Source organism: Rutidosis leptorrhynchoides, chromosome 6 (assembly GCF_046630445.1).
Source record: "Rutidosis leptorrhynchoides isolate AG116_Rl617_1_P2 chromosome 6, CSIRO_AGI_Rlap_v1, whole genome shotgun sequence".
In the NCBI taxonomy this organism is placed as follows: domain Eukaryota; kingdom Viridiplantae; phylum Streptophyta; class Magnoliopsida; order Asterales; family Asteraceae; genus Rutidosis; species Rutidosis leptorrhynchoides.
The window spans coordinates 437,643,447-437,664,388 of record NC_092338.1 but is presented as its reverse complement, the minus strand read 5'-3'; the positions used below and the strand labels follow the sequence as shown (position 1 = coordinate 437,664,388).

At 31.8% G+C, this 20,942-nt stretch overlaps 1 protein-coding gene across 1 annotated transcript; it reads left to right on the top strand.

The window, feature by feature from the left end:
- The first annotated feature begins 10,112 nt into the window (after nt 1-10,112).
- On the top strand, nt 10,113-13,912 carry LOC139852444 (uncharacterized). Its single transcript, XM_071841742.1, has 6 exons — nt 10,113-10,590; nt 10,675-10,895; nt 12,060-12,273; nt 12,366-12,451; nt 13,165-13,256; nt 13,354-13,912. The coding sequence occupies exons 1-6, from the start codon at nt 10,519-10,521 to the stop codon at nt 13,596-13,598; spliced, it is 930 nt and encodes a 309-aa protein (XP_071697843.1). The 5' UTR covers nt 10,113-10,518; the 3' UTR covers nt 13,599-13,912.
- Nucleotides 13,913-20,942: the final 7,030 nt, after the last annotated feature.

Below are 20,942 nucleotides of genomic sequence, written 5' to 3'. Positions count from 1 at the left end.
ACTTAGTTTATTATGAAAAGGAAATCATTGAATTTGAAACAGAGATTGTAATTAACGATGGTTATGTCGTTAATGAAGGATGTACATCATTGCATATTAGTAATATGAACTAACCGAGTAGTACCTACCAGTTAAGATTCACACGTAATATCTTAGTACGAAAAGATTTATTTTGATTTCAAAATTCATATATATTAAATATACATATAATTTCTTCAAGGGAAATGATTTAATACTTCATATCTCGTTGATACAATATACGCGTTGTTGATTTGTGATGATGTGGTGATTACAGAATTGGCGGAACTTGTAGTGCTACAGGTTTTGCCGGTGTTGGTGATACTGACGGTACTGTTGATGCTGCTGGTAAAACAAGTCTAGCTTGTAAATCGTGCACCATTCCGGTCAGGGTTTTTACTCTTCCTTCTATCGTTTCGGTCCACTCATCTGATTTACGATTATGGCTGAAATAGATAATTTCTAAAACTTTAGATATTACATAATCGCCGCAGAATATTTCTCCAATGAAGTTATGAATCAATACTTCATATGTTATTGTTGTTGGTACTCCTTGGTATCTATGGTGAGTATGACTTTAATGCTCAAGGTACAAATTGTGATGTTGAAGTGTGGGATATGGATGTTGTTGTTGGTGGTGGTGATGGTACTGTTGGTATTGCTGATGGTAGTACTGTTGCTGCCGGTGCTGCTGCTGGTGCTTGTAACCTTTGCACCATATTCTCCAAAGCCACTACCCGAGCGCGAAGCTCGTTGACTTCTTCTATTACACCGGGATGATTGTCGGTTCAGACGAGCGGATGAATGAGATTTAGAATGTGAGATAGTATATAATCATGATGAGATTCTCTAGAAATGAGAGAGAAAATGGTATTACGAACAGGTTCGCCTGTAAGTACTTCAGGTTCTTCGCTTAGAGGGCAATGTGGTGGATGGAAGGGATCGCCTTCTTCTTGTCTCCAATGATTAAGTAGACTACGAACCCATCCCCAATTCATCCAGAATAGATGATGGCTAATTGGTTGATCCATTCCGATTACACTGTCTTCGGAGTTCAGGTGAATATCCATATCGGAATAGCTGCCGGAGTTTAAGGAATTTGAACTAGATACGTGATCCATCTTGTATAATCAGGGAATTGATTTTGATATGAGATAGATTATAGGATTTAGTTTGGTATTCTCCGATACATAATTTACATATGTATATATAATACCAAAATCTCATAAGTTACGGAGAAATTTTCGGAAAGTGTAAGACAGAGTTTACTGTAATAGATATGCTTAAGATACGAAATTTGTCCATACACTATCTATGCAATCAATGCAGTAAAACGTGTCTTAGGCTTAAGATAATAACAGGTAATTTCTGACAAGAAATAATAAGTAAAACTCGGTAAAAACAAATACGGTCATAGTCCCGACTCACTAATGCATCCTAACAATTACCAGTTAAACGCACTAATGTAAATTCTGGTTCCCTATGACCTCAAGCTCTGATACCAACTGTGACGATCGCTCCAAATCCATATGGACGAACACGTCATTCAACAATTTCATAGTGAGGTATTTGACCTCTATATGATACGTTTTGTAAACATTGCATTCTTTTGAAAAGGCACACAATAAATGAATATTTAAATCAAAGGTTTTCGACATCTGATGATTTCTACATATAGACAATCACCTTAAATAATAGTTTACCATAATACATCCGTTGACAATGCAGTCAAAATAAGATACACGGTGATGATTTTTTGAATGCAAAGTTTTCTTGAATAAAGCATGTATGACTCCATGCACATAGCTTGTATCACATATAAGCAAACAGCGGAACACTTCTAGAAACCTGAGAATAAACATGCTTAAAAGTGTCAACACAAAGGTTGGTGAGTTCATAGTTTTAATGTTGCGCATAATCTGTATATAAAGGTGAATCACAAGTTTTCAGTTGTTTCATCCAGAAACGTTTATCAAAATATTCTACGAAATTGAGCACCCTGATAACTAAACTTAACGTATATATAATTTATACCCTTTGTATAATCATCTTAATAATACACGCAAACCAACGTGTACGCTTCTCAAATAGCATACGTCCGTTAAAATGCTAGTGCTCTAGCTCGAACGGGGATATCAAGCCCTATGGATCCATATACTACTACTCACGCCCACCAGTTCTTATAAACGGCAGTTACTAGTTACCAAAGCTAAGGGATTTTCGGTTCAAACTCGGTGTAGAATTTAGTATGTACTTGTATCCATTGCGTTTAAAATAAAGTGCATGTATTCTCAGCCCAAAAATATAGATTGCAAAAGCAATTAAAAATGGAGCAAATGAAACTCACCTTAACAGCACATAAAGTAATTCACCGGAATGTGACCGAAACTCGGAATGTAAAATAACCGTAGGTCTCAACCTAGAGAACATTTGTTGGTCAATACATGTCTAACAAATTAGGTCTGGTCATAGTGTATCACAATCCTAATGCTTGAGACCGACATACAAAAGTTAACAAAAGTCATCTCAAAAGTTAACCTTACCCAATATGATCTTTAAATCTATACATGTCTATTAACATAATATAAGTCTTGATAATTGAACGAATTTATAGTTTATCAAACTCAAAATATTATTTATTTCAGGAGCTATATTATATTTGAATTATCATGGCAATCGAACATATTTTATTATTTCACATAGTTTTCCAATACTTGTAAAATCAGATTGTAGTGTTTATAAAGATTTATAACATGATAAGACAGTCAACTTTGACAATTGCTCAACAAGACGAGACGTGCCTTATATAGAAATTCATTTACTCGATTAGTAATATTTAAAAATTCAATTTATCAATCTCATAGACAAGTTGTTTAAATATTAATTTACAGTTTCAAACACAATTTCATTTAACGTTAACCATAATTCAGTTGACCATATCTTTTAATCCGTTCATCAAAATTACGCGATTTCTAAATGAAAAGTTAATAATTTTTCGCTAGCTTTCCAACGACATGCATATCTTATACCTTATCTCAACCGCATATATAACTAATTCAGGATTCAACATAACCTATCTAATGGCAATATCAAAAGTACAAGCATGCATAATCCTATATACTCGAGCACTAGTCAGGGATACACTATTAATATATAAAAATTAAATTACGAGTACTCACGTATCAATATTGAGATTCAATATTGCAGGAAAGTATGTAGACGCGATGGATATGACAAACACTAGTTTGACTCATGAGCAATACCTCTGAACCATACCCATAACCTCCATAGCTATAACCCATAATTTTCTTAGCTCTATCCCCCTCAAAACTCATTTTGAAAACATTTGAGCAGAACCTCGTCGTAGTATTTTATGTATACTACTAATAATAATACTCCTAATCATAAGATTAATAATAATATTAATCTTAATAATAATAATAATAATAATAATAATAATAATAATAATAATAATAATAATAATAATAATAATAATAATAATAATAATTATGATATATAAAGAGAGATATGCGAGAGATATGTAGATGGAATGAAAAATGAATTTAGAACTGGACTCGTTCGACTTTTAAAGGAGTGTAACCCTCACCTAACCACCATACGATCGCATGGGGCTGAGGTGCATAGGCCATGCGATCGCATGGCTCATGTTACCAGCGCATGTTCTTTAAATTTTTCCTGCCGACACAATTGTAATACATTTGTAATGTATATATATATTATTTTAATATATAATATATTTAATCTTTAGAATTAATTAAATATTATATTATATTTTCGTGCATAGTTGATTTGTAATTTTAGCACCGATGAATTGTACATTGACGCCCGACTTACGTACCGGTTCCGATTTTTCGAACGCATTTTCGTATGCTTAGAAAACTTGTACTTTACGTTTCGCGACGTGTACCTTTGTCAATAATTAGACTTATTTCACCAATGAGTATACTAATTAAAATGTAACTTATACTTTTGAGTGTTATGGTCATTTGCTTCCTAAAATCATCGTCCTAATATATATATATATATATATATATATATATATATATATATATATATATATATATATATATATATATATATATATTTAGAATTGTAAATTTGAACGTAATATATATGTTTGAAATCTATCTATGATGAATATATTTATCTAATATTATATTCTCGTGCATATTTGATTTGTAATTTTAGCAAATGATATATAAACCAAATTTTGAAATCTATCTATGATGAATATATTTATCTAATATTTATCTAATAATATAATATATTTAATCTTTAGAATTAATTAAAATAATAGGTGTAAATGTACATTTTATACATTTTTAACTTTATATTCTGAAATCTATCTATGATGACTTTGAATAGAAAAATGATATATAAACCAAATTTTAAAATCTCAAAACAAGACTGATCATTGAGGGAAAATAATAGGTGTAAATGCACATTTTATGCATTTTTAAATTTATATTCTGAAATCTATCTATGATTTTTTTTGAAAGGCAAAAATTATATATATTTAATAAACATCTCGAAAATTACAAAGGATTGGGGATTCTTATAAACACAAATCACCCAAGAAACACTAAATGAAACACGAAAACTACATAAAAGTACATGAAGGCTTAACACTCGAAACTTAAAACTCTAAATGTGGGTTGCAAAGGAAGCAACCCGAAACTTTGTTTATGTCTAATAAAATCTTGCTTTTCAAAAAAAAAATGTGGGTTGCAAAGGAAGCAGCCCGAGCCTATACAATCACGATATAAAGAGATACGCACTAGGATTAGACAACCAAGTAAGCCAGTCGAAATGCGTTCCTTTTTCTCTAAAAGATAACCACTCGAACGATTTGATTTGTATCTCGTCTAGCGCTGAAATCTATCTATGATTACTTTTTAAAATACTTTCACGGGTTTATTTTAGTGGTGTAATTAGAGGTATGCCAATTTAAACACTAAATAAGACAGAATAATATAAAGGACAATTGACATACGTAGTAATATTATTGGGTTAACTATTCTAATTATGAGGTTGAAACTTTAAAATCTAGGATGAGACATAATTATAAAAATTTATAGGTTAATTTGTGATAGAGTGTAAATTGTCTTTAATCGACTCCGTGGTATTTGTGTTGGTCACGACAAGATCGTGGTATCCCACCTTCAATATGCGGATGATACTATCTTCTTTGGCGAATGAAGCAGAAAAAACGCAAAAAATATATCCAAACTCTTGAAATGCTTCGAAAATATATCCGGCCTAAAAGTCAATCTTAAAAAAAGTAACCTGTATCGAATCGGGGTCCCACATAACGAGGTTGTGGAGATTGCCATTTACATCGAGTGTTCAGCGGGTTCAACCCCCTTTACATACCTCGGTCTCCCAGTTGGCGCCCCCACTACGAAAGCCTCCTCCTGGCAGCTTATCATCGAAAAGTTTGATAAACGCCTCTCGGACTGGAAAGCCAAATCCATGTCATTTGGAGGGCGTCTCACCCTAATCAAATCTGTCCTATCCAGTATCCCCCTGTACTATTTCTCGTTATTCCGCGCGCCTATTAAATCATTAACTCACTTGAAACTAAGAGAAGATTATTTTTCTGGGTTGGTTCGGGTACGGAAAATAAAATTAACTGGATTAAATGGGAATACACTCTAATGCCATATGATAAAGGTAGGTTAAACATTGGGTTGCTTTTTTGTAAAAATTTATCCCTACTATGCAAATGGTGGTGGAGATTTCACAATGAGAAGAATGCACTTTGAGTTAAAATCATATCGAGCATATATGGGGAAGGGGGGAGGGGGGTTTGTACTAATGTTTTATCCAGAAATGTTACAGGTCGCACAATTTGGAACGAGATCATTAAAGCCAGAAAAATAGCTGACAACCTCGGAGCTAACTTCTCCTCTTCGATCTCCAAAAACATCGGTAATGGAAACAACACAAAATTTTGGTTAGATAACTGGTGCGGAACGGAAAATTTTTGTACACAATTTCGAAGACTCTTCATGCTTGAATCCAACAAAGTAGCAACGGTATCGGATCGTCTCACATCAAATGAATCTTCGACAACCGTCTCATGGAATTGGACACGACCACCAAACGGAAGGGCTCTCAATGAATTAACGGAACTAAATAATCTCCTGGCTTCCATAAAGCTAACTGACAAACCGAATACATGGAAATGGAACTTAGATCAATCTGGAATCTTCACAACAAAAGTTCTTGCTTCATTCCTCGACAACCTAAAACTCCAAAACCCTACCAACCATATAGCGACACCTAGAAACAAACTAATACTACAAAAAATCAATATCTTTATGTGGCCTACAATTCTCGGTAGAATACCAACGCGTGCGACACTCGACAAACGCAACATAGATCTTGACTCTCTTCTTTTGTAAGATCCTGTTTTCTCAGATGGTTGGGATGCCGTCCAACTTGTGGGACGCCGTTCAAGTTTGAAGGGGTGGACGCCGTCCAAATGTACTGGCGGGCCAGCTGTCTTACTTTGGTTATATTAAAGGGGCTTTTTGGTAATTTCACTTATGGAACGAGTTTAAGGCCCCTAGATCAGTTCATTGAGTGTCATCACTCCATTTTCAACCACCACTTCTTATCCACTTAAATTCTAGAGAGAGAAGGGTTTTAGTGTGAGAAAGCCCAATCCAAAGAGGAAGAAGCTAGTTTCGGGTCAAAGTGCGTGTTTTAAAGTTGTTCATCTACTCCCTAGCTACGTTTTGATTGTAGTGGTAAGTCTTAACCTTGAATTCCTTACTTTAATTGTTTAAGGGTTAGGGTTTGGGTAGGTGATGAACTTAAAACCCATTTGCTTGTAATTTAGGGTTTTTGGGTAAGTTTGGGTTATGAGGACTCAAAGATGACTAACCTAGGGTTTCTAAAATGATAAATGTGTTCAAGAGTCTTAATTGGTTAGTTGAGTACTAGCACACCTATATATTGAGTAAGTAAGTGCTATTTGGGTATGGTGGTGACCCAAATGGGTGTGTTAACTTTGAAATGGTTCAAGCGAGTCATTGATGACCTAAGTTATTTAATGGGTGTGAAAATGCGATGACCTTGTGTTAAAAGGTATATTAAGACCGAAATGGCTAGTATTAGGGTTAAGTGTGCAAATGGGTCGAAATTTGCACTATGGGTCAATGTGTCACTTGAATGGGGAGTAAGTTGGTTGACCAACTCGATTGTGTGATTGATTATATGAATGATGTAATAGGTACGCCGCGTTGAAGGTTACGAGCTTGATTAACTCACTAAAGGCATTAAAGTGAGTGGAATAATTATATATGTATGTATATGATTTATTTGCTTGTGAGGTATGGGTTAAAGTTCGATGTTGACAATATCATATCCTAGAGTATATTGTTCGTTCGTTTTGATGAGTGTTTAAGTTCGATGTTGACGATACCTCATGTATAGATTTAAAGTTCGATGTTGACGAAGCCATACCACTATTGTAGTGATATTCGATGAGAGTTTAAGTTCGATGTTGACGATACCTCATATGTGGGTTTAAGTTCGATGTTGACGATACCACATTAATTAGGACGGATGGGGAATAAGTTCGATGTTGACGATACCATTCGTTGGGCTAGCCTTGGGATTTGGATGCTAATGGATGTTGTGAACATCGATGTTTGTGTATTGTGTTGTAGCATATTGTAATGTTTGCGTTATATGCTATTGTTATACTAGCTTATGTTATCGAGGATTTAGCGTTATACGTTATGGAGGTATGCTAAATATATTGCTAGTATGTATGCGGATTTGGTATAAGTGTTTGCAGGTAAGTAGGTTATATATGTATGTGTATAACTATTGCACTCACTAAGCTTTGCTTACCCTCTCGTTGTTTACTCTTTTTAGGTTCCGGCGTGGACAAAGGTAAGGGTGTTCGGTTGGATTAGTGGCCTCCCGCTTCGTTTTGATAGGGGATGCATTTGGGGTGTTAGCTTTTGAAGTTTGGCCAAGATGTGGGTAGTTTAACCCCAAACACTATGCTCTAGGTGTCGTTTGGAATTTAAACTCTTATGGTCGAACTTGTATTTTTGAACGAAACTTGTAAAACGATCGATGTGGGCCCGATGTTGTAAAACTTGATTTTATTGTGGAAAACTCTTAGTTTTAATTATGTTAACATGTTGTGAAAAGGGTTTCGTTTAAAAGTGTCAGGAAGCGGGATTTCCGCTCATGTAAGTTGGACCCGGGAAGCAGAAACTTTCAGATCATTTGGACGCCGTCCAATATGCTTGGACGCCGTCCCACAATTCAGAGCTGGACGCCGTCCAGATGTGTTGAAACAGAAATTTTTTTTGGGGTCATATTTTGGTATAACGGGGTTTGGGTCGTTACATCTTTGCCCACTCTGCAACTCGCACATCGAAACCATTGATCACATTCTCTTCCATTGTCCATCTACTATAACCGTCTGGACATCTTTATTAAAATGGTGGAATCAACCCATTAAAACCTTCACCACATTCCACGACGTTACACTAGGCGATCAACCCTTTGCTACAACTCAAGTTGGTGCACGTATTTGGCAAGCCACTAAGTGGGCATCGATCTACATCATTTGGAAATACCGTAACATCAAAGTCTTCAACAAAAAGGAATGGAACGCCACCACTATACTATCCGAGATCCAAACTCAAACATTCGCATGAATATCAAAAAGAACAAAAAAATCACCAATAGTGTGGCACCAATGGTTAATTAACCCATCCTTCTACATATCTCCAAACGTATATAGATCGGGAATTGGATAACTCGGGATCTTTTTGTCACTATCGGACCATACACGGTTGAATCCACACGCCTATTTTAAACTGGTTTAAGGTCTCCACTCTCACTTGGTTAAATGAAAAGTAGCCTCCAGCTTTGTCATCGCAAGTGCGGTACTGTTTGGTTGCTTCCTTTCAGCTTGTCTTATACAAGTGCCGTGGTGTCTGTGGCCCCTCGTCCATGTTTAGTATAGGTTTCCGATTGTATTTATTTCTATTTACTTCCGTTGCATGGTATAATATTGTATAGTTTATACGGCCATGTAATTTTTTGAGTTATCAATAAAAGTTTCTACTTGCTTTTCAAAAAAAAAAAAAAAAAACTAATAGACAAAATTTGTCTTATTTGTTATGAATAGTACTATTTAGTTTTTCATTTTTCACAAACCTAACTCCTTAACTTCCATTAAAATATAAATCGAACCCCCCACTTTATACCTATATTTTAAATTATTATTTATCCCATCACTAACATCAAAAATACTGAATAACACCCACCACGCTTTACCGACTTGTACACTGCGCTCAAACAGTAGAACCTACATAGGCCACTACTGTGCTACCTTTTTTTTCCAACGATAAAAGAAGCAACTTTCTTAAAAGGAACAACTCTTCAATGCTACCAAAAGATGTCGAAAAACATTTTTTTTTACAAAATAGATCAACTAACTTTAACGCTAAAAGAAGCAACTTTCACAAATGGAACAACCCTTCAATGTTAGATGTCGAAAAAAATTCTTTTTTACAAAATAAATCAAGACTTTTTTTTAACTCGTATTCAAAACGGAGACCTCGGCGCGAAACGAGGGCCCCACAACTAATTAAAAATAAAAAGTAAAAAGTAAACAAGAATGTTTTTTCCTATGCCAATATATGGAGTTATCTTTACAAGGAAAGTAATACTCCGTATATACTTGTTAACTATTAACTAAAATAATGAAAAGAATGTGATAAGCGTTTAAAGCACAAAATTATAGTATCTTTTTAGAAGATAAAACTTATCTACTTACCATCAATTAATTCAATTTCATTTCAGTATTTACTTAAAACTCGAACTAAATTCATCTAAGGTATGCAAATCAAGTAGATTTTGTCTCTTTATAAAATAAAAGTAAAATATAATATAATATTATTGAAAATAATAATAAAATAATCCAAGAATAGGTTGTGTGTAATGTGTATAGTGTGAAAACATGAAAGTTAAGAGAGAGACATGTGTAGAGGCTCATAATTTCATTCGTTTTACATTTTTATATTTCATTTAAAACAAAAACACACACTAAAACATCAGTCTTGTTCTTCATACAATTGGACCGCTTTCTTGTTCTGTTTTGTTCATCATAAATTCAAGCATTTTCTGTTCTTCTCATCTTTGCAATTATTATTCTTTTTCATCCAAATAATACCTCTCCCCTTTTTTCTTTTTCCATAATCTTGCCGGAATCTTTTATTTCCGGCAACCGATTACATCATTCCCATATGCTTTTTCTCTCTACTTTCCTATTATAAGTTATCTTTAATTGTCATTATTGACAATTAATTGATTAATAATTTACTGAATCTTCTCATTTTCTTTATCATATCATCCAAACATAAAAAGCCAATCAAATTGCTTCATATCATATAATATATAAAACCTCACTTTTTTTTTCTCTTGAACTAATTACCTGCAATGCAACCATCAAATCTTGAATGTTTCATGGACAGTACAACCCCTGTTGTACCATCACAATTCCTTTCAAAGGTATGAACTTTATTTAATATTGAACGATTTATGCAATACCCATGTGTAGATTTGTTGTTTAATAATTGAAATTGTGATGAATAGAGTGAAATTGCAAAGCTAAATAGGCTATGGCATCCATGGGATAAAGAAAAAGTTGAGTTCTTTAATTTAGGCGATCTTTGGAATAGTTTAGATGAATGGAGTGCTTACGGTGCCGGAGTTCCGATCGTTACCGGAGATGATGAAACAATTATTCAATATTATGTTCCTTATTTATCTGCCATTCAAATCTTTACTAGCAATTCTTCTGTGAACTATTTAAGGTAAGGTGTTTTTTTTCAAATCCTTTTCATTTTTATAAATATATAATAGAATTATAAATTATTTTGTACAAAATTTTAGTACTGTATTATTTTTGTGACATATAAAATATTATTTTTTTGTCTTGTGTGTGTATAAGTTGCGATAGATTCATATCGGTTAATAGGATATGACCAATTCAATTGTTAAAAAAAATTGTACAGTTTTTCCAAAAGGTTGTTTTTTTTATGTTGGTAAAATTGGAATTTTATTTTGTATATACTTTGGTTAAAGTATTAATAGAATATTGTAACGGAATTTATTTTGGATTTTTTGGAGTCACTAAAATTAGTCTTTGTTTTGTTCTGGTTCATTTTTAAAAGAGATGCGTAAAACTTTTGAAGAAGAAAAATCTATTTGAACTGGTAGTGAAAAGTTTTAGTCAAAGACTCTCAAAGGGTTAAAAGTGAGATTTAGAAAAATAGTCAAGGACCATTTATGTAAATATATGACGTGCAAGAATTCATGGTTTTTTTTCTTCCTATTTTGTTATTTTATATATATCTTAAATAAATAACGTGATTGGAAAAGTGAAAGGCATATTCCTTTTTTGCTGTTACTTATCCGCCTTCTTAAATTAGAATTAGAAGAATACATTTAATATATGAGAAAAATATCTGTTTTGTAGTATAATTCAATCAATAGTTTTGTATAAATTTAAGGTACTTATTTAATGATATATCAATATAATCGTAATTAATTTTATACAGTTCTAACTTATATCACGGTCATTGGTCACCCAAACCTCATAATGGGAACAATGTATGCCTTTTGATCAGGGGCGGAACACATTGTTACCCAAATGGGGTTTTCCGCTCCACATGGATTTAACGAGAAAAAAGGTTTACACTAAAAATTTTTTTACCAAAAAATAAAGTTTTTTTTTTTTAGTGTTTACCCTGCCGACAATGAAAAGTTTATTAAATTTTTACACCGCCCCATTTGTATCCGGGTTCAAGTTCTGCCAGTGCTTTTGATGTAATACTCAGTTAATCATACAACCAGGATTACAAAAACACTTACAAATTAGATTATGATAATCTATATCCTAAAATGTGCAAAGTTCGCCATTAGTATTAGTATTCATTTTAAAATCAGACTTATCGTGATCATGTTGTATTCTTTAGGGAAGAAACGGATTCAGAAACGAGGGATTCGTACAGTGATTCCTTTAGTGATGAGAGCGAGTTCGAGAAGTTGTCGAGATGGGATGGATGTTCATCGGAGGAAGGTGTATTTGAACATGAGAGCTCTTCACAATTTAACGATCGATTGGGTTACCTTTACTTTCAATACTTTGAAACAGCTATTCCTTATGATAGAGTTCCTCTTTTTGATAAGGTAACTATTTATTTTCATTTCGACTTTACTTTTAAGATATGATATTTTATACTGAATCTTTTATCTTGATATTATTACGTTTATGTGTGTAGATTTCTATGTTATCTCAAAAGTACCCTGGATTAACGTCATTAAGAAGTGTTGATCTTTCACCGGCTAGTTGGATGGCAGTTGCATGGTATGTCTCTTTCACTAGTGTAGTAAAATATTCATTACAAATGTTATATCATATCATTCAAGTTAATCATCAAGATGCATAAAGGGTAATAACCATAACTTGATGACTGTTCACACTATTCGGGAAAGGAAAATATATTTTTTCTTATGTATATGATCTAAATGGGTTATCCCGTGATTGTTTCTAACGCGCATAAAGGGTTAATAATGCGTAGATAATAGTTACCTGCATGGGCGAAACTACATAGGGGCAGGGGGTGGCGCCCGGCCCTAGTGGATTTGAAATTTTCAGTGTTAAAATTTTGGTTTTTTTATTTTGCCCTACTGGATTTGAAATTTTCAGATGCCCTACTGGATTTGAAATTTTCAGGCTTAAAATTTGATTTTGCCCTCAAAAGCCTAATATTTTGCCCAAAAGACTCCAAGATTTTACCCCAACCCAAAAGCCCATGATCCAAAAGGTTGTATTTTCATGGAAAAATGGAAGAAAAAAATGTACAGTGAATGTGAACGCTTTTAAAAAAAAAATTCGCCCCCGGTGAATTTTTTTTTGGGTTCCGCCACTAGTTACCTGTGTAACATGTTAATTGACTGTACTTTTGGCAACTAACCTAGTAACCATGATACATCTATTTTAGTAAAGAAAAAGTCTTTGACATCAAAATGTTTATAGTGTAAGTTAGCATGTGATTGATTTTGATTGATATATTATAGGTACCCAATATATCACATTCCAATGGGGAGGACCATAAAGGACTTATCCACATGTTTCCTCACTTACCATACCCTTTCATCATCATTTCTAGGTATTTAAATGTGGTACAAGTTTTTTGTTTTTTCTTTTTTGGTTGTTATATAGAAAGTGTCTTTAACCGAAAGCTTACTAAATACGCACGAATCTAGATATAGACAACGAAGATCACAATCACGAACTCTTGAAAAAGAAAAAAGAAGAAAATGAGGGAATCCGTCTACCCGCATTTGGACTAGCCACTTATAAGATGCAAGGAGGCGTGTGGATATCGAATGCAAATGGTAAGGATCAAGAAAAGCTCGTTTCACTTTTGAACGTGGCGAGTTGTTGGCTAAAACAATTGAACGTACAACATCATGATTTTAACTACTTCGTCAGGTATCGGCATGGTTGATGACCATATATATACAACCTTTTTGGATGATTCGAGTGAACTTATAGCTAGTAAGAGATGTGAATTACTAGTAAAAGTCTTTGTTAAGTTTTCTCTTTTTTGTCATTTTGGTTTCTTTCTGGCACACACAGGGGGATATCAGAGTAAGTTAAGTTGGTTTTCGTTTAGTGTCAAATTAGATGAACTGAAAATTATGTGGAGTTATGGGATTTTGTATATATTAGCTGAGGGCTCTGTTAATTTACTAGAAGTGTTCACTGTGTATATTTTTGACAGTGTTTTATTCTAACTTTTTAAGAAAGTTTTAATTTTAATTATTGCAGATATTTGTTATTTGATTTATGTGATCCCTCTTTCTTAATTGCATGTTGACGTTGAGAGTAAAATGGTTAAATTACAAGGATTGTATATAAACGAGTGTGACCTGCACGTTGTTGCAAAAAGACTTTGCACTTGCTTGTATAATTGCTACTATATGTTTTCTATTTACTTCTTCTCATATGTTTTAGATTTGGTGACAAACTTTCACGATGATATAACCCTTTTAATTTACACACAATGAAAATACATGATACATGAATAAATAAGTTATCATTGTAATAGGTTGGTATTGTTTTGTTACATAATTCTTACACAATTAAAATCACAATTCGCATATCGCCGATTAATACAAATTTTTATGAAATATATGTATGTATGTATGTGTCTATATACTACGGAGTATACTATTTTATTAGTTTATATAAAAAAAAAAAAAAAAAAAATTGACCAGCAAAAAAAAGTAAGGATCTATAATTACAATTCTTATGACTGATAGAAATCCTTTACTAAATAGATAATTAAAAAGTTACGTGTGTGTGTGTATATATACATATATATATATATATATATATATATATATATATATATATATATATATATATATATATATCGGGTGAGGGAAGCACTTTTTTGAGGGGATGGGGGAAGCAAATTTTTTTTTTTTTTTTTTTTTCGTTTTTTGAAAAAACTTTATCCACGAACATTATAGATTAGATGAAAATATGAACATTTAAAAAGAAACTTTGTGATGAATGTCATTATTTTGCGAAAAAACGCTCGAAGAAAAAAAAAATAAAAACTTTCAGTGTATTGAATGTTTTGCTGCTGAGTTTATTTGCATCGTTTTGTTTTCATCTTGTGTGAATGTTTTTTTCGAATTTAGCCCGATTTAGAGTTTAGGATTTAGAGTTTTCGGGTTTACTCCGTAAACCCTCAACCCAAAACCCAAAACCCAAAACCCTAAACTACCCTCAACCCAAAACTCTAAACTCTAAACCGTTCATGTTAAAATATTCAATATAAACACTAATTTCTAAACCCTAATTTCTAAACCCAAAACCCTAATTTCTAAACCCTAATAGCTAAACCCTAATTTTTAACCCCTTAATTTCTAAACCCTAATTTCTAACCCCTTAAAAAATAACTCAGAATCAAAACATTCAATGCATTGAATGTTTTCATTTTTTTTCTTTGAGGGTTTTACCGTCAAAATAATAACATTCATCACAAAGTGTCTTTTTTAAATGTTCATATTTTCATGTGATCTTGATGACTGAAAAAAAATTTTCTAAACAAAACGAAAAAAATTACTTCCCCCCAAAAAAGTGCTTACTTCTTGATTATTTCTCTCTCTCTCTCTCTCTCTCTATATATATATATATATATATATATATATATATATATATATATATATATATATATATATATATATATATATATATATATATATATATATATATATATAGTGGTATGATCAAGGGGGAAGTAACCAATCAGAGGGAAGCGGGGGGAAGCAAATTTATTTATTTATTTATTTTTTCGTTTTTTGAAAAAACTTTGTTCACGAACATTATAGATTGGATGAAAATATGAATAAAGAAACTTTGTTATAAATGTTTTTATTTTGGCGAGAAAACGCTCGAAGAAGTAATATATAACAATTATCGTGTTTTTCGAGCGTATATTGAGGTTTTAGATATTAGGGTTTATAGGGTTTAGATATTAGGGTTTAGAACTTTAGGGTTTAGCGTTTAGATTTAGGATTTATATTGAGTTTTTAACACGAACGGTTTAGAGTATAGGGTTTAGGGTTTAGGATTTGGTGTTTTGGGTTTAGGACTAAACCCAAAACATCAAACCCTAAACCCTATACCCTAAACTCTAAATCGGGCTAAATTTTACTTCACAAAACATGAAGAAGAAAAAAACGTTAACATTCTTCACGATTAATATTATTTTGAATGTTATTTTTTTCGGTCGTTTTCCCGCCTAAATAATAACATTCATCACGAAGTGTCTTTTTTAAATGTTCATATTTTCGTGTGATCTTGATGCCTGAAAAAAAAATTCAAAACGAAATTTTTTTTTTTTCCTTCCCCCCGATTCCCCAGATTGGTTACTTCCACATTGATCTCGCCCCCATATATATATATATATATATATATATATATATATATATATATATATATATATATATATATATATATATATAGGGGCAGGATCAATGGGGAAGTAACCAATCGGGGGGAAGCAAATTTTTTTTTTTTCGTTTTTTTTGAATTTTTTTTTCCCGGCATCAAGATCACACGAAAATATGAACATTTAGAAGAGACACTTCGTGATGAATGTTATTATTTAGGCAGGAAAAAGATCGACAAAAATAACATTCAAGATAATATTGTTCGTGAAGAATATGAACGTTTTTTTTCCCATGTTTTGTGAAGTAAAATTTAGCCCAATTTAGAGTTTAGGGTTTAGGGTTTGGTGTTTTGGATTTATTCCATAAACCCAAAACACCAAACCCTAAACCCTAAACCCTAAACCCTAAACTCTAAACCGTTCATGTTAAAAACTCAATCTAAATCCTAAATCTAAACCCTAAATCTAAACCCTAAACCCTAAATTTCTAAACCCTAATATCTAAACCCTATAAACCCTAATATCTAAACCCCAATAGCTAAAACCTCAAAATATGCTCGAAATACACGATAATTGTTATATATTACTTCTTCGATCGTTTTTTCGCCAAAATAAAAACATTTATCACAAAGTGTCTCTACTAAATGTTCATATTTTCATCTCATCTATAATGTTCGTGAACAATGTTTTTTCAAAAAACGAAAAAAAAAGTTTTTGCTTCCCCCGAATGGTTACTTCCCTCTTGATCCTACCACTATATATATATATATATATATATATATATATATATATATATATATATGTATAGGGTCATCATCAAGAGGGAAGTGATTTTTAGAGGGAAGGGGGAAGTTTAGCAATTTAGTGGATCTGCTGGTAACAACCTCAAAAACACGGAGGGGCAATTTGGTCAATTTGCAAATCAGATGAAAAAGGCGTTGAATAAAAATAATAAAAAAAATAAAATAAAATGAATAAAAATAAAAACAATACTGATTATTTTCATTCGTAATTCTAGGGTTTACTTCATCGTTCCATTTTCTAGGGTTCAATCGATCAAATTCTTTCATTCAATCGCTCGCTTTCACAAAGTAATCGATCAAATTCTTTCATTCAATCGATCAAATTCTTTCATTAAATAGCTGAAGAAACTGAAACTGAAGAAAGATCACAATTAAATGACGGGAGATTCATCAAAAAGGGGGAAAAATTATGCGATAAAGGAAAATCGAAAGAAACTGAAGGTTCAGGTAATAAACATATTACGATTTATGAATTATAAAGAATTGTATGTTGCATTCTACAATTTTTTGGGAATCTGTGTAAATCTGAATTAATTAACATACAAATTCGTTGTAATGAATATTCAGGAGATAAACATATTTGTGTTAATGAAGCTTAGGAATCAGATCATGTGTGTTGAGTGAAATTTTAAAAACATTACTTGTGTTGAATGTTTCATAATAAAAGAGATTTTGATAGTATGGTTTACGTCTAGTATATGAAAGAGTAATAAATGTAATGAATATACTCTGTATGTACATAATTAAAAGTGTATCACATTTTTATATTGCATCATGTTTATATTACATGTCCTGAGTATTATGATATTATGATTAATCATGAGTAAAAAAGAGTATATGATATAATATTAAATTGTGCATTGTATTTGTATGAATCTGAATGAATTATCATACAGATTCGTTGTAATGAATATTCAAGAGATAAACATATTTATGTTAATGAAACTTAGGAGTCAGATCATGTGTGTTCAGTGAAATTTTAAAAACATTACTAGTGGTGAATGTTTCATAATAAAAGAGATTTTGATAGTATGGTTTACCTCTAGTATATATCAAAGAGTAATAAATGTAATGAATATGCTCTGTATGTACATAATTAAAAGTGTATCACAGTTTTATATTGCATCATGTTTATATTACATGTCCTGAGTATTAAGATATTATGATTAATCATGAGTAAAAAAGAGTATATGATAGAATATTAAAGTGTGCATTGTATTTGTATGAATCTGAATGAATTATCATACAGATTCGTTGTAATGAATATTCAAGAGATAAACATATTAATGTTAATGAAGATTAAGAGTCAGATCATGTGTCTTCAGTGAAATTTTAAAAACATTACTTGTGTTGAATGTTTCATAATAAAAGAGATTTTGATAGTATGATTTACGTCTAGTATATGAAAGAGTAATAAATGTAATGAATGTGCTTTGTATGTACATAATTCATAGTGTATCATATTTTTATAATGAATATTATTGAAATTGTTACAAGTGGGAAAAAAAAAGAACAAGGGAAACGGAAAGAAGTACAAATACAAAAACCCAAAAAGAAACAAAAACTAGTTGATTTGGAACTTATAGATCCAAAGTATTTAGAGAATGTTTTTGTACAATTGTTAAAGAAGTATAATGTCATTCCAAAAGGTAAGAAAAAAAATTGGGTGAAGGAAGTAGTGAACAAGTGCAATCTGATGATGATTTTGTTCAACATAAAGAAGTCTGCAAGACGAAAAGCACAAAAGAAACAGGTAACTCTATTTGTTGTCAATTTAAGCTAATATTTAACTATAAAAAGTGAAAATATTATATATGATGCATGTTAGTAATGTTAATTGACAAATCAACTTATTATATGCTATTCAATTTTTTTATTCATTATAGTTTTTATAAAATGTTACATGTATTGAATGTATGTATATACTGATTACATATGTAATACACGCAGCTATACGACAAGTTGAAGAAATAATGAAATCAAGATCATCTCCGAGATGTTTGTACAACACCATTCAATCCATGTCAATTCAGCAAAGAAACAAAATCAAGGAGATAGGTTTTGGATCAATCTTAGAAATCAAATTCTCTGAAAATAATATGAAGCTTGCATATTATTTAGCTGATAAGTTTGATGAAACTACATCAACTTTAAACCTCAAAAAAGGATCAATTCCAATAACCAAAACAACAGTTCATGAACTACTTGGAGTACCAATCGGTGGAATGAATATACAGCCAGTTGAAAGAGTTGATTCAGAGGAACCAACAACAAAAATGTGGAAAGCAAATTTCAGGAAGCAAACTGTAAGGTGTGGGGATATAGTTGATTATAGGAAAACAACAAAAGAAGCTGACAGAACCTTCATATTGAATTTTCTGATATTATTTGCAACATGCTTTGGCCAATCAACAAAATTTGGAAATTGCAACACAAAGTTCCTTCCAAGTATAACAGATGATGTTGATATATCCAAACTGGATTGGTGTGGGTACGTTTATGACTGTCTTTTACAAAGTAAAAAAGGTTGGAACAGGGGAGAAGGTGGTCAATTCTACAGTGGACCAGTAACTTTGCTAATTGTGAGTCAAATACTTCTATTATTATTGTTATTAGACTCTTTTAAAATGAATTTCAAGTAGGAAATTAATAGTTAAACACATGTAATGTTTTATTATGTGTATGCAGCTGTTGTACCTGGAAAAGGTAAAATGTGATGGATATGATCATAAACGTAAAAAGGCTGTTATTGAGAAATGGACAGCAGATGACATCAAAAGAAGGATTGAATTGGAGACATCTAAAGGAGAATTTGGTGAAGGTGAAATTCAAGAAGATGGAGATAATGAAGAAACAAAATCAAATGAAGATCAGAATCAAGTACTTAGCCAGCCAAGATATACTTACATTCCAAATCCAATTGAAGAAAAGGTAAACTAAAATAAAACTATATGAATAAATATGATTTATTTTTATAATGTTACATGCATTGAATGTTATTCTATGACAATGAATGTTATTAAATATTATGATGTTTTATATTTTACATGCATTGAATCTTATTCTATGACAAATAAATATGAAGCAATACATTGATTGCTTGGAGCTGAGATACGAGCACATTGTTGAAGAAACCGAACAACTCATGGTATTTTTGAAGGAAGCATTAAAGAAGTATCCAAACAGTAAGGATATAAGAAGCTGCAGAGAAAAAATCTTATTGATTTTTCAAGAACATGAAAACAAAGAAGAAGAAGAATCGGCATTGAAAACAGAAATTATACTAGATGAAGTTACAGGCCTTCCAATGAATGAGTTCCTTAATATAATTGATGAAAACACAAAGAAAGTAACACTATCAAAGTTGAGACCAACAATAATGGATGATGCTTCTGTTCCAAAATTTGATCTTCTAAATGAACATGGTATAAAAGATGTTCCAAGTGCAAGTTCAAAGGTTGAAGGAAAGTACAAGATTAGTAATGTTAATGAGTTCGAAAATGACGTTTCAAGCTTCTTGCATTGTTTTGTTGATGATCCACTGTAAGTTTCTAATTTATTGTAAGAAAGTTAATTTACTATATCATGTTTGTAAGAACAATAATTTAAATACATATTATGTTGATTTTCACAATTTCAGGAAGATTGTATTCAGGAGTATAGTTGGAAATACACTAAATAGAATACAAGTTGGAAGTTTACTTCATCATACAAAAATATCAACCTCTGTTATAGATTGCTGGTCAAACATCTTGAATCTTGAAGAAAAATTACTTGGGAGTAATGACTGTTCAAGATACTTTTTTGAAACCACAATCATAGTAAGTCTTGTACAATTGTTGATGAAAAAATGTAATTGTTTAGCATATAGTTTTTATAATTCTGATGATAGAACACAATAAAAATAAGTTGTAATGCATCATTAATTTCTAATAAAAATAAATATATTTTTGTGATAAATGTAGTCTGAAGAAATGCTGAATGAAGGTGCTTACAAAGAAAAAGTTTATATAAGATTCAGAACGAACTTGATAGTACAAGCAACATCAGAAAACATAGATTTCAGATTCGCAAAGACAGA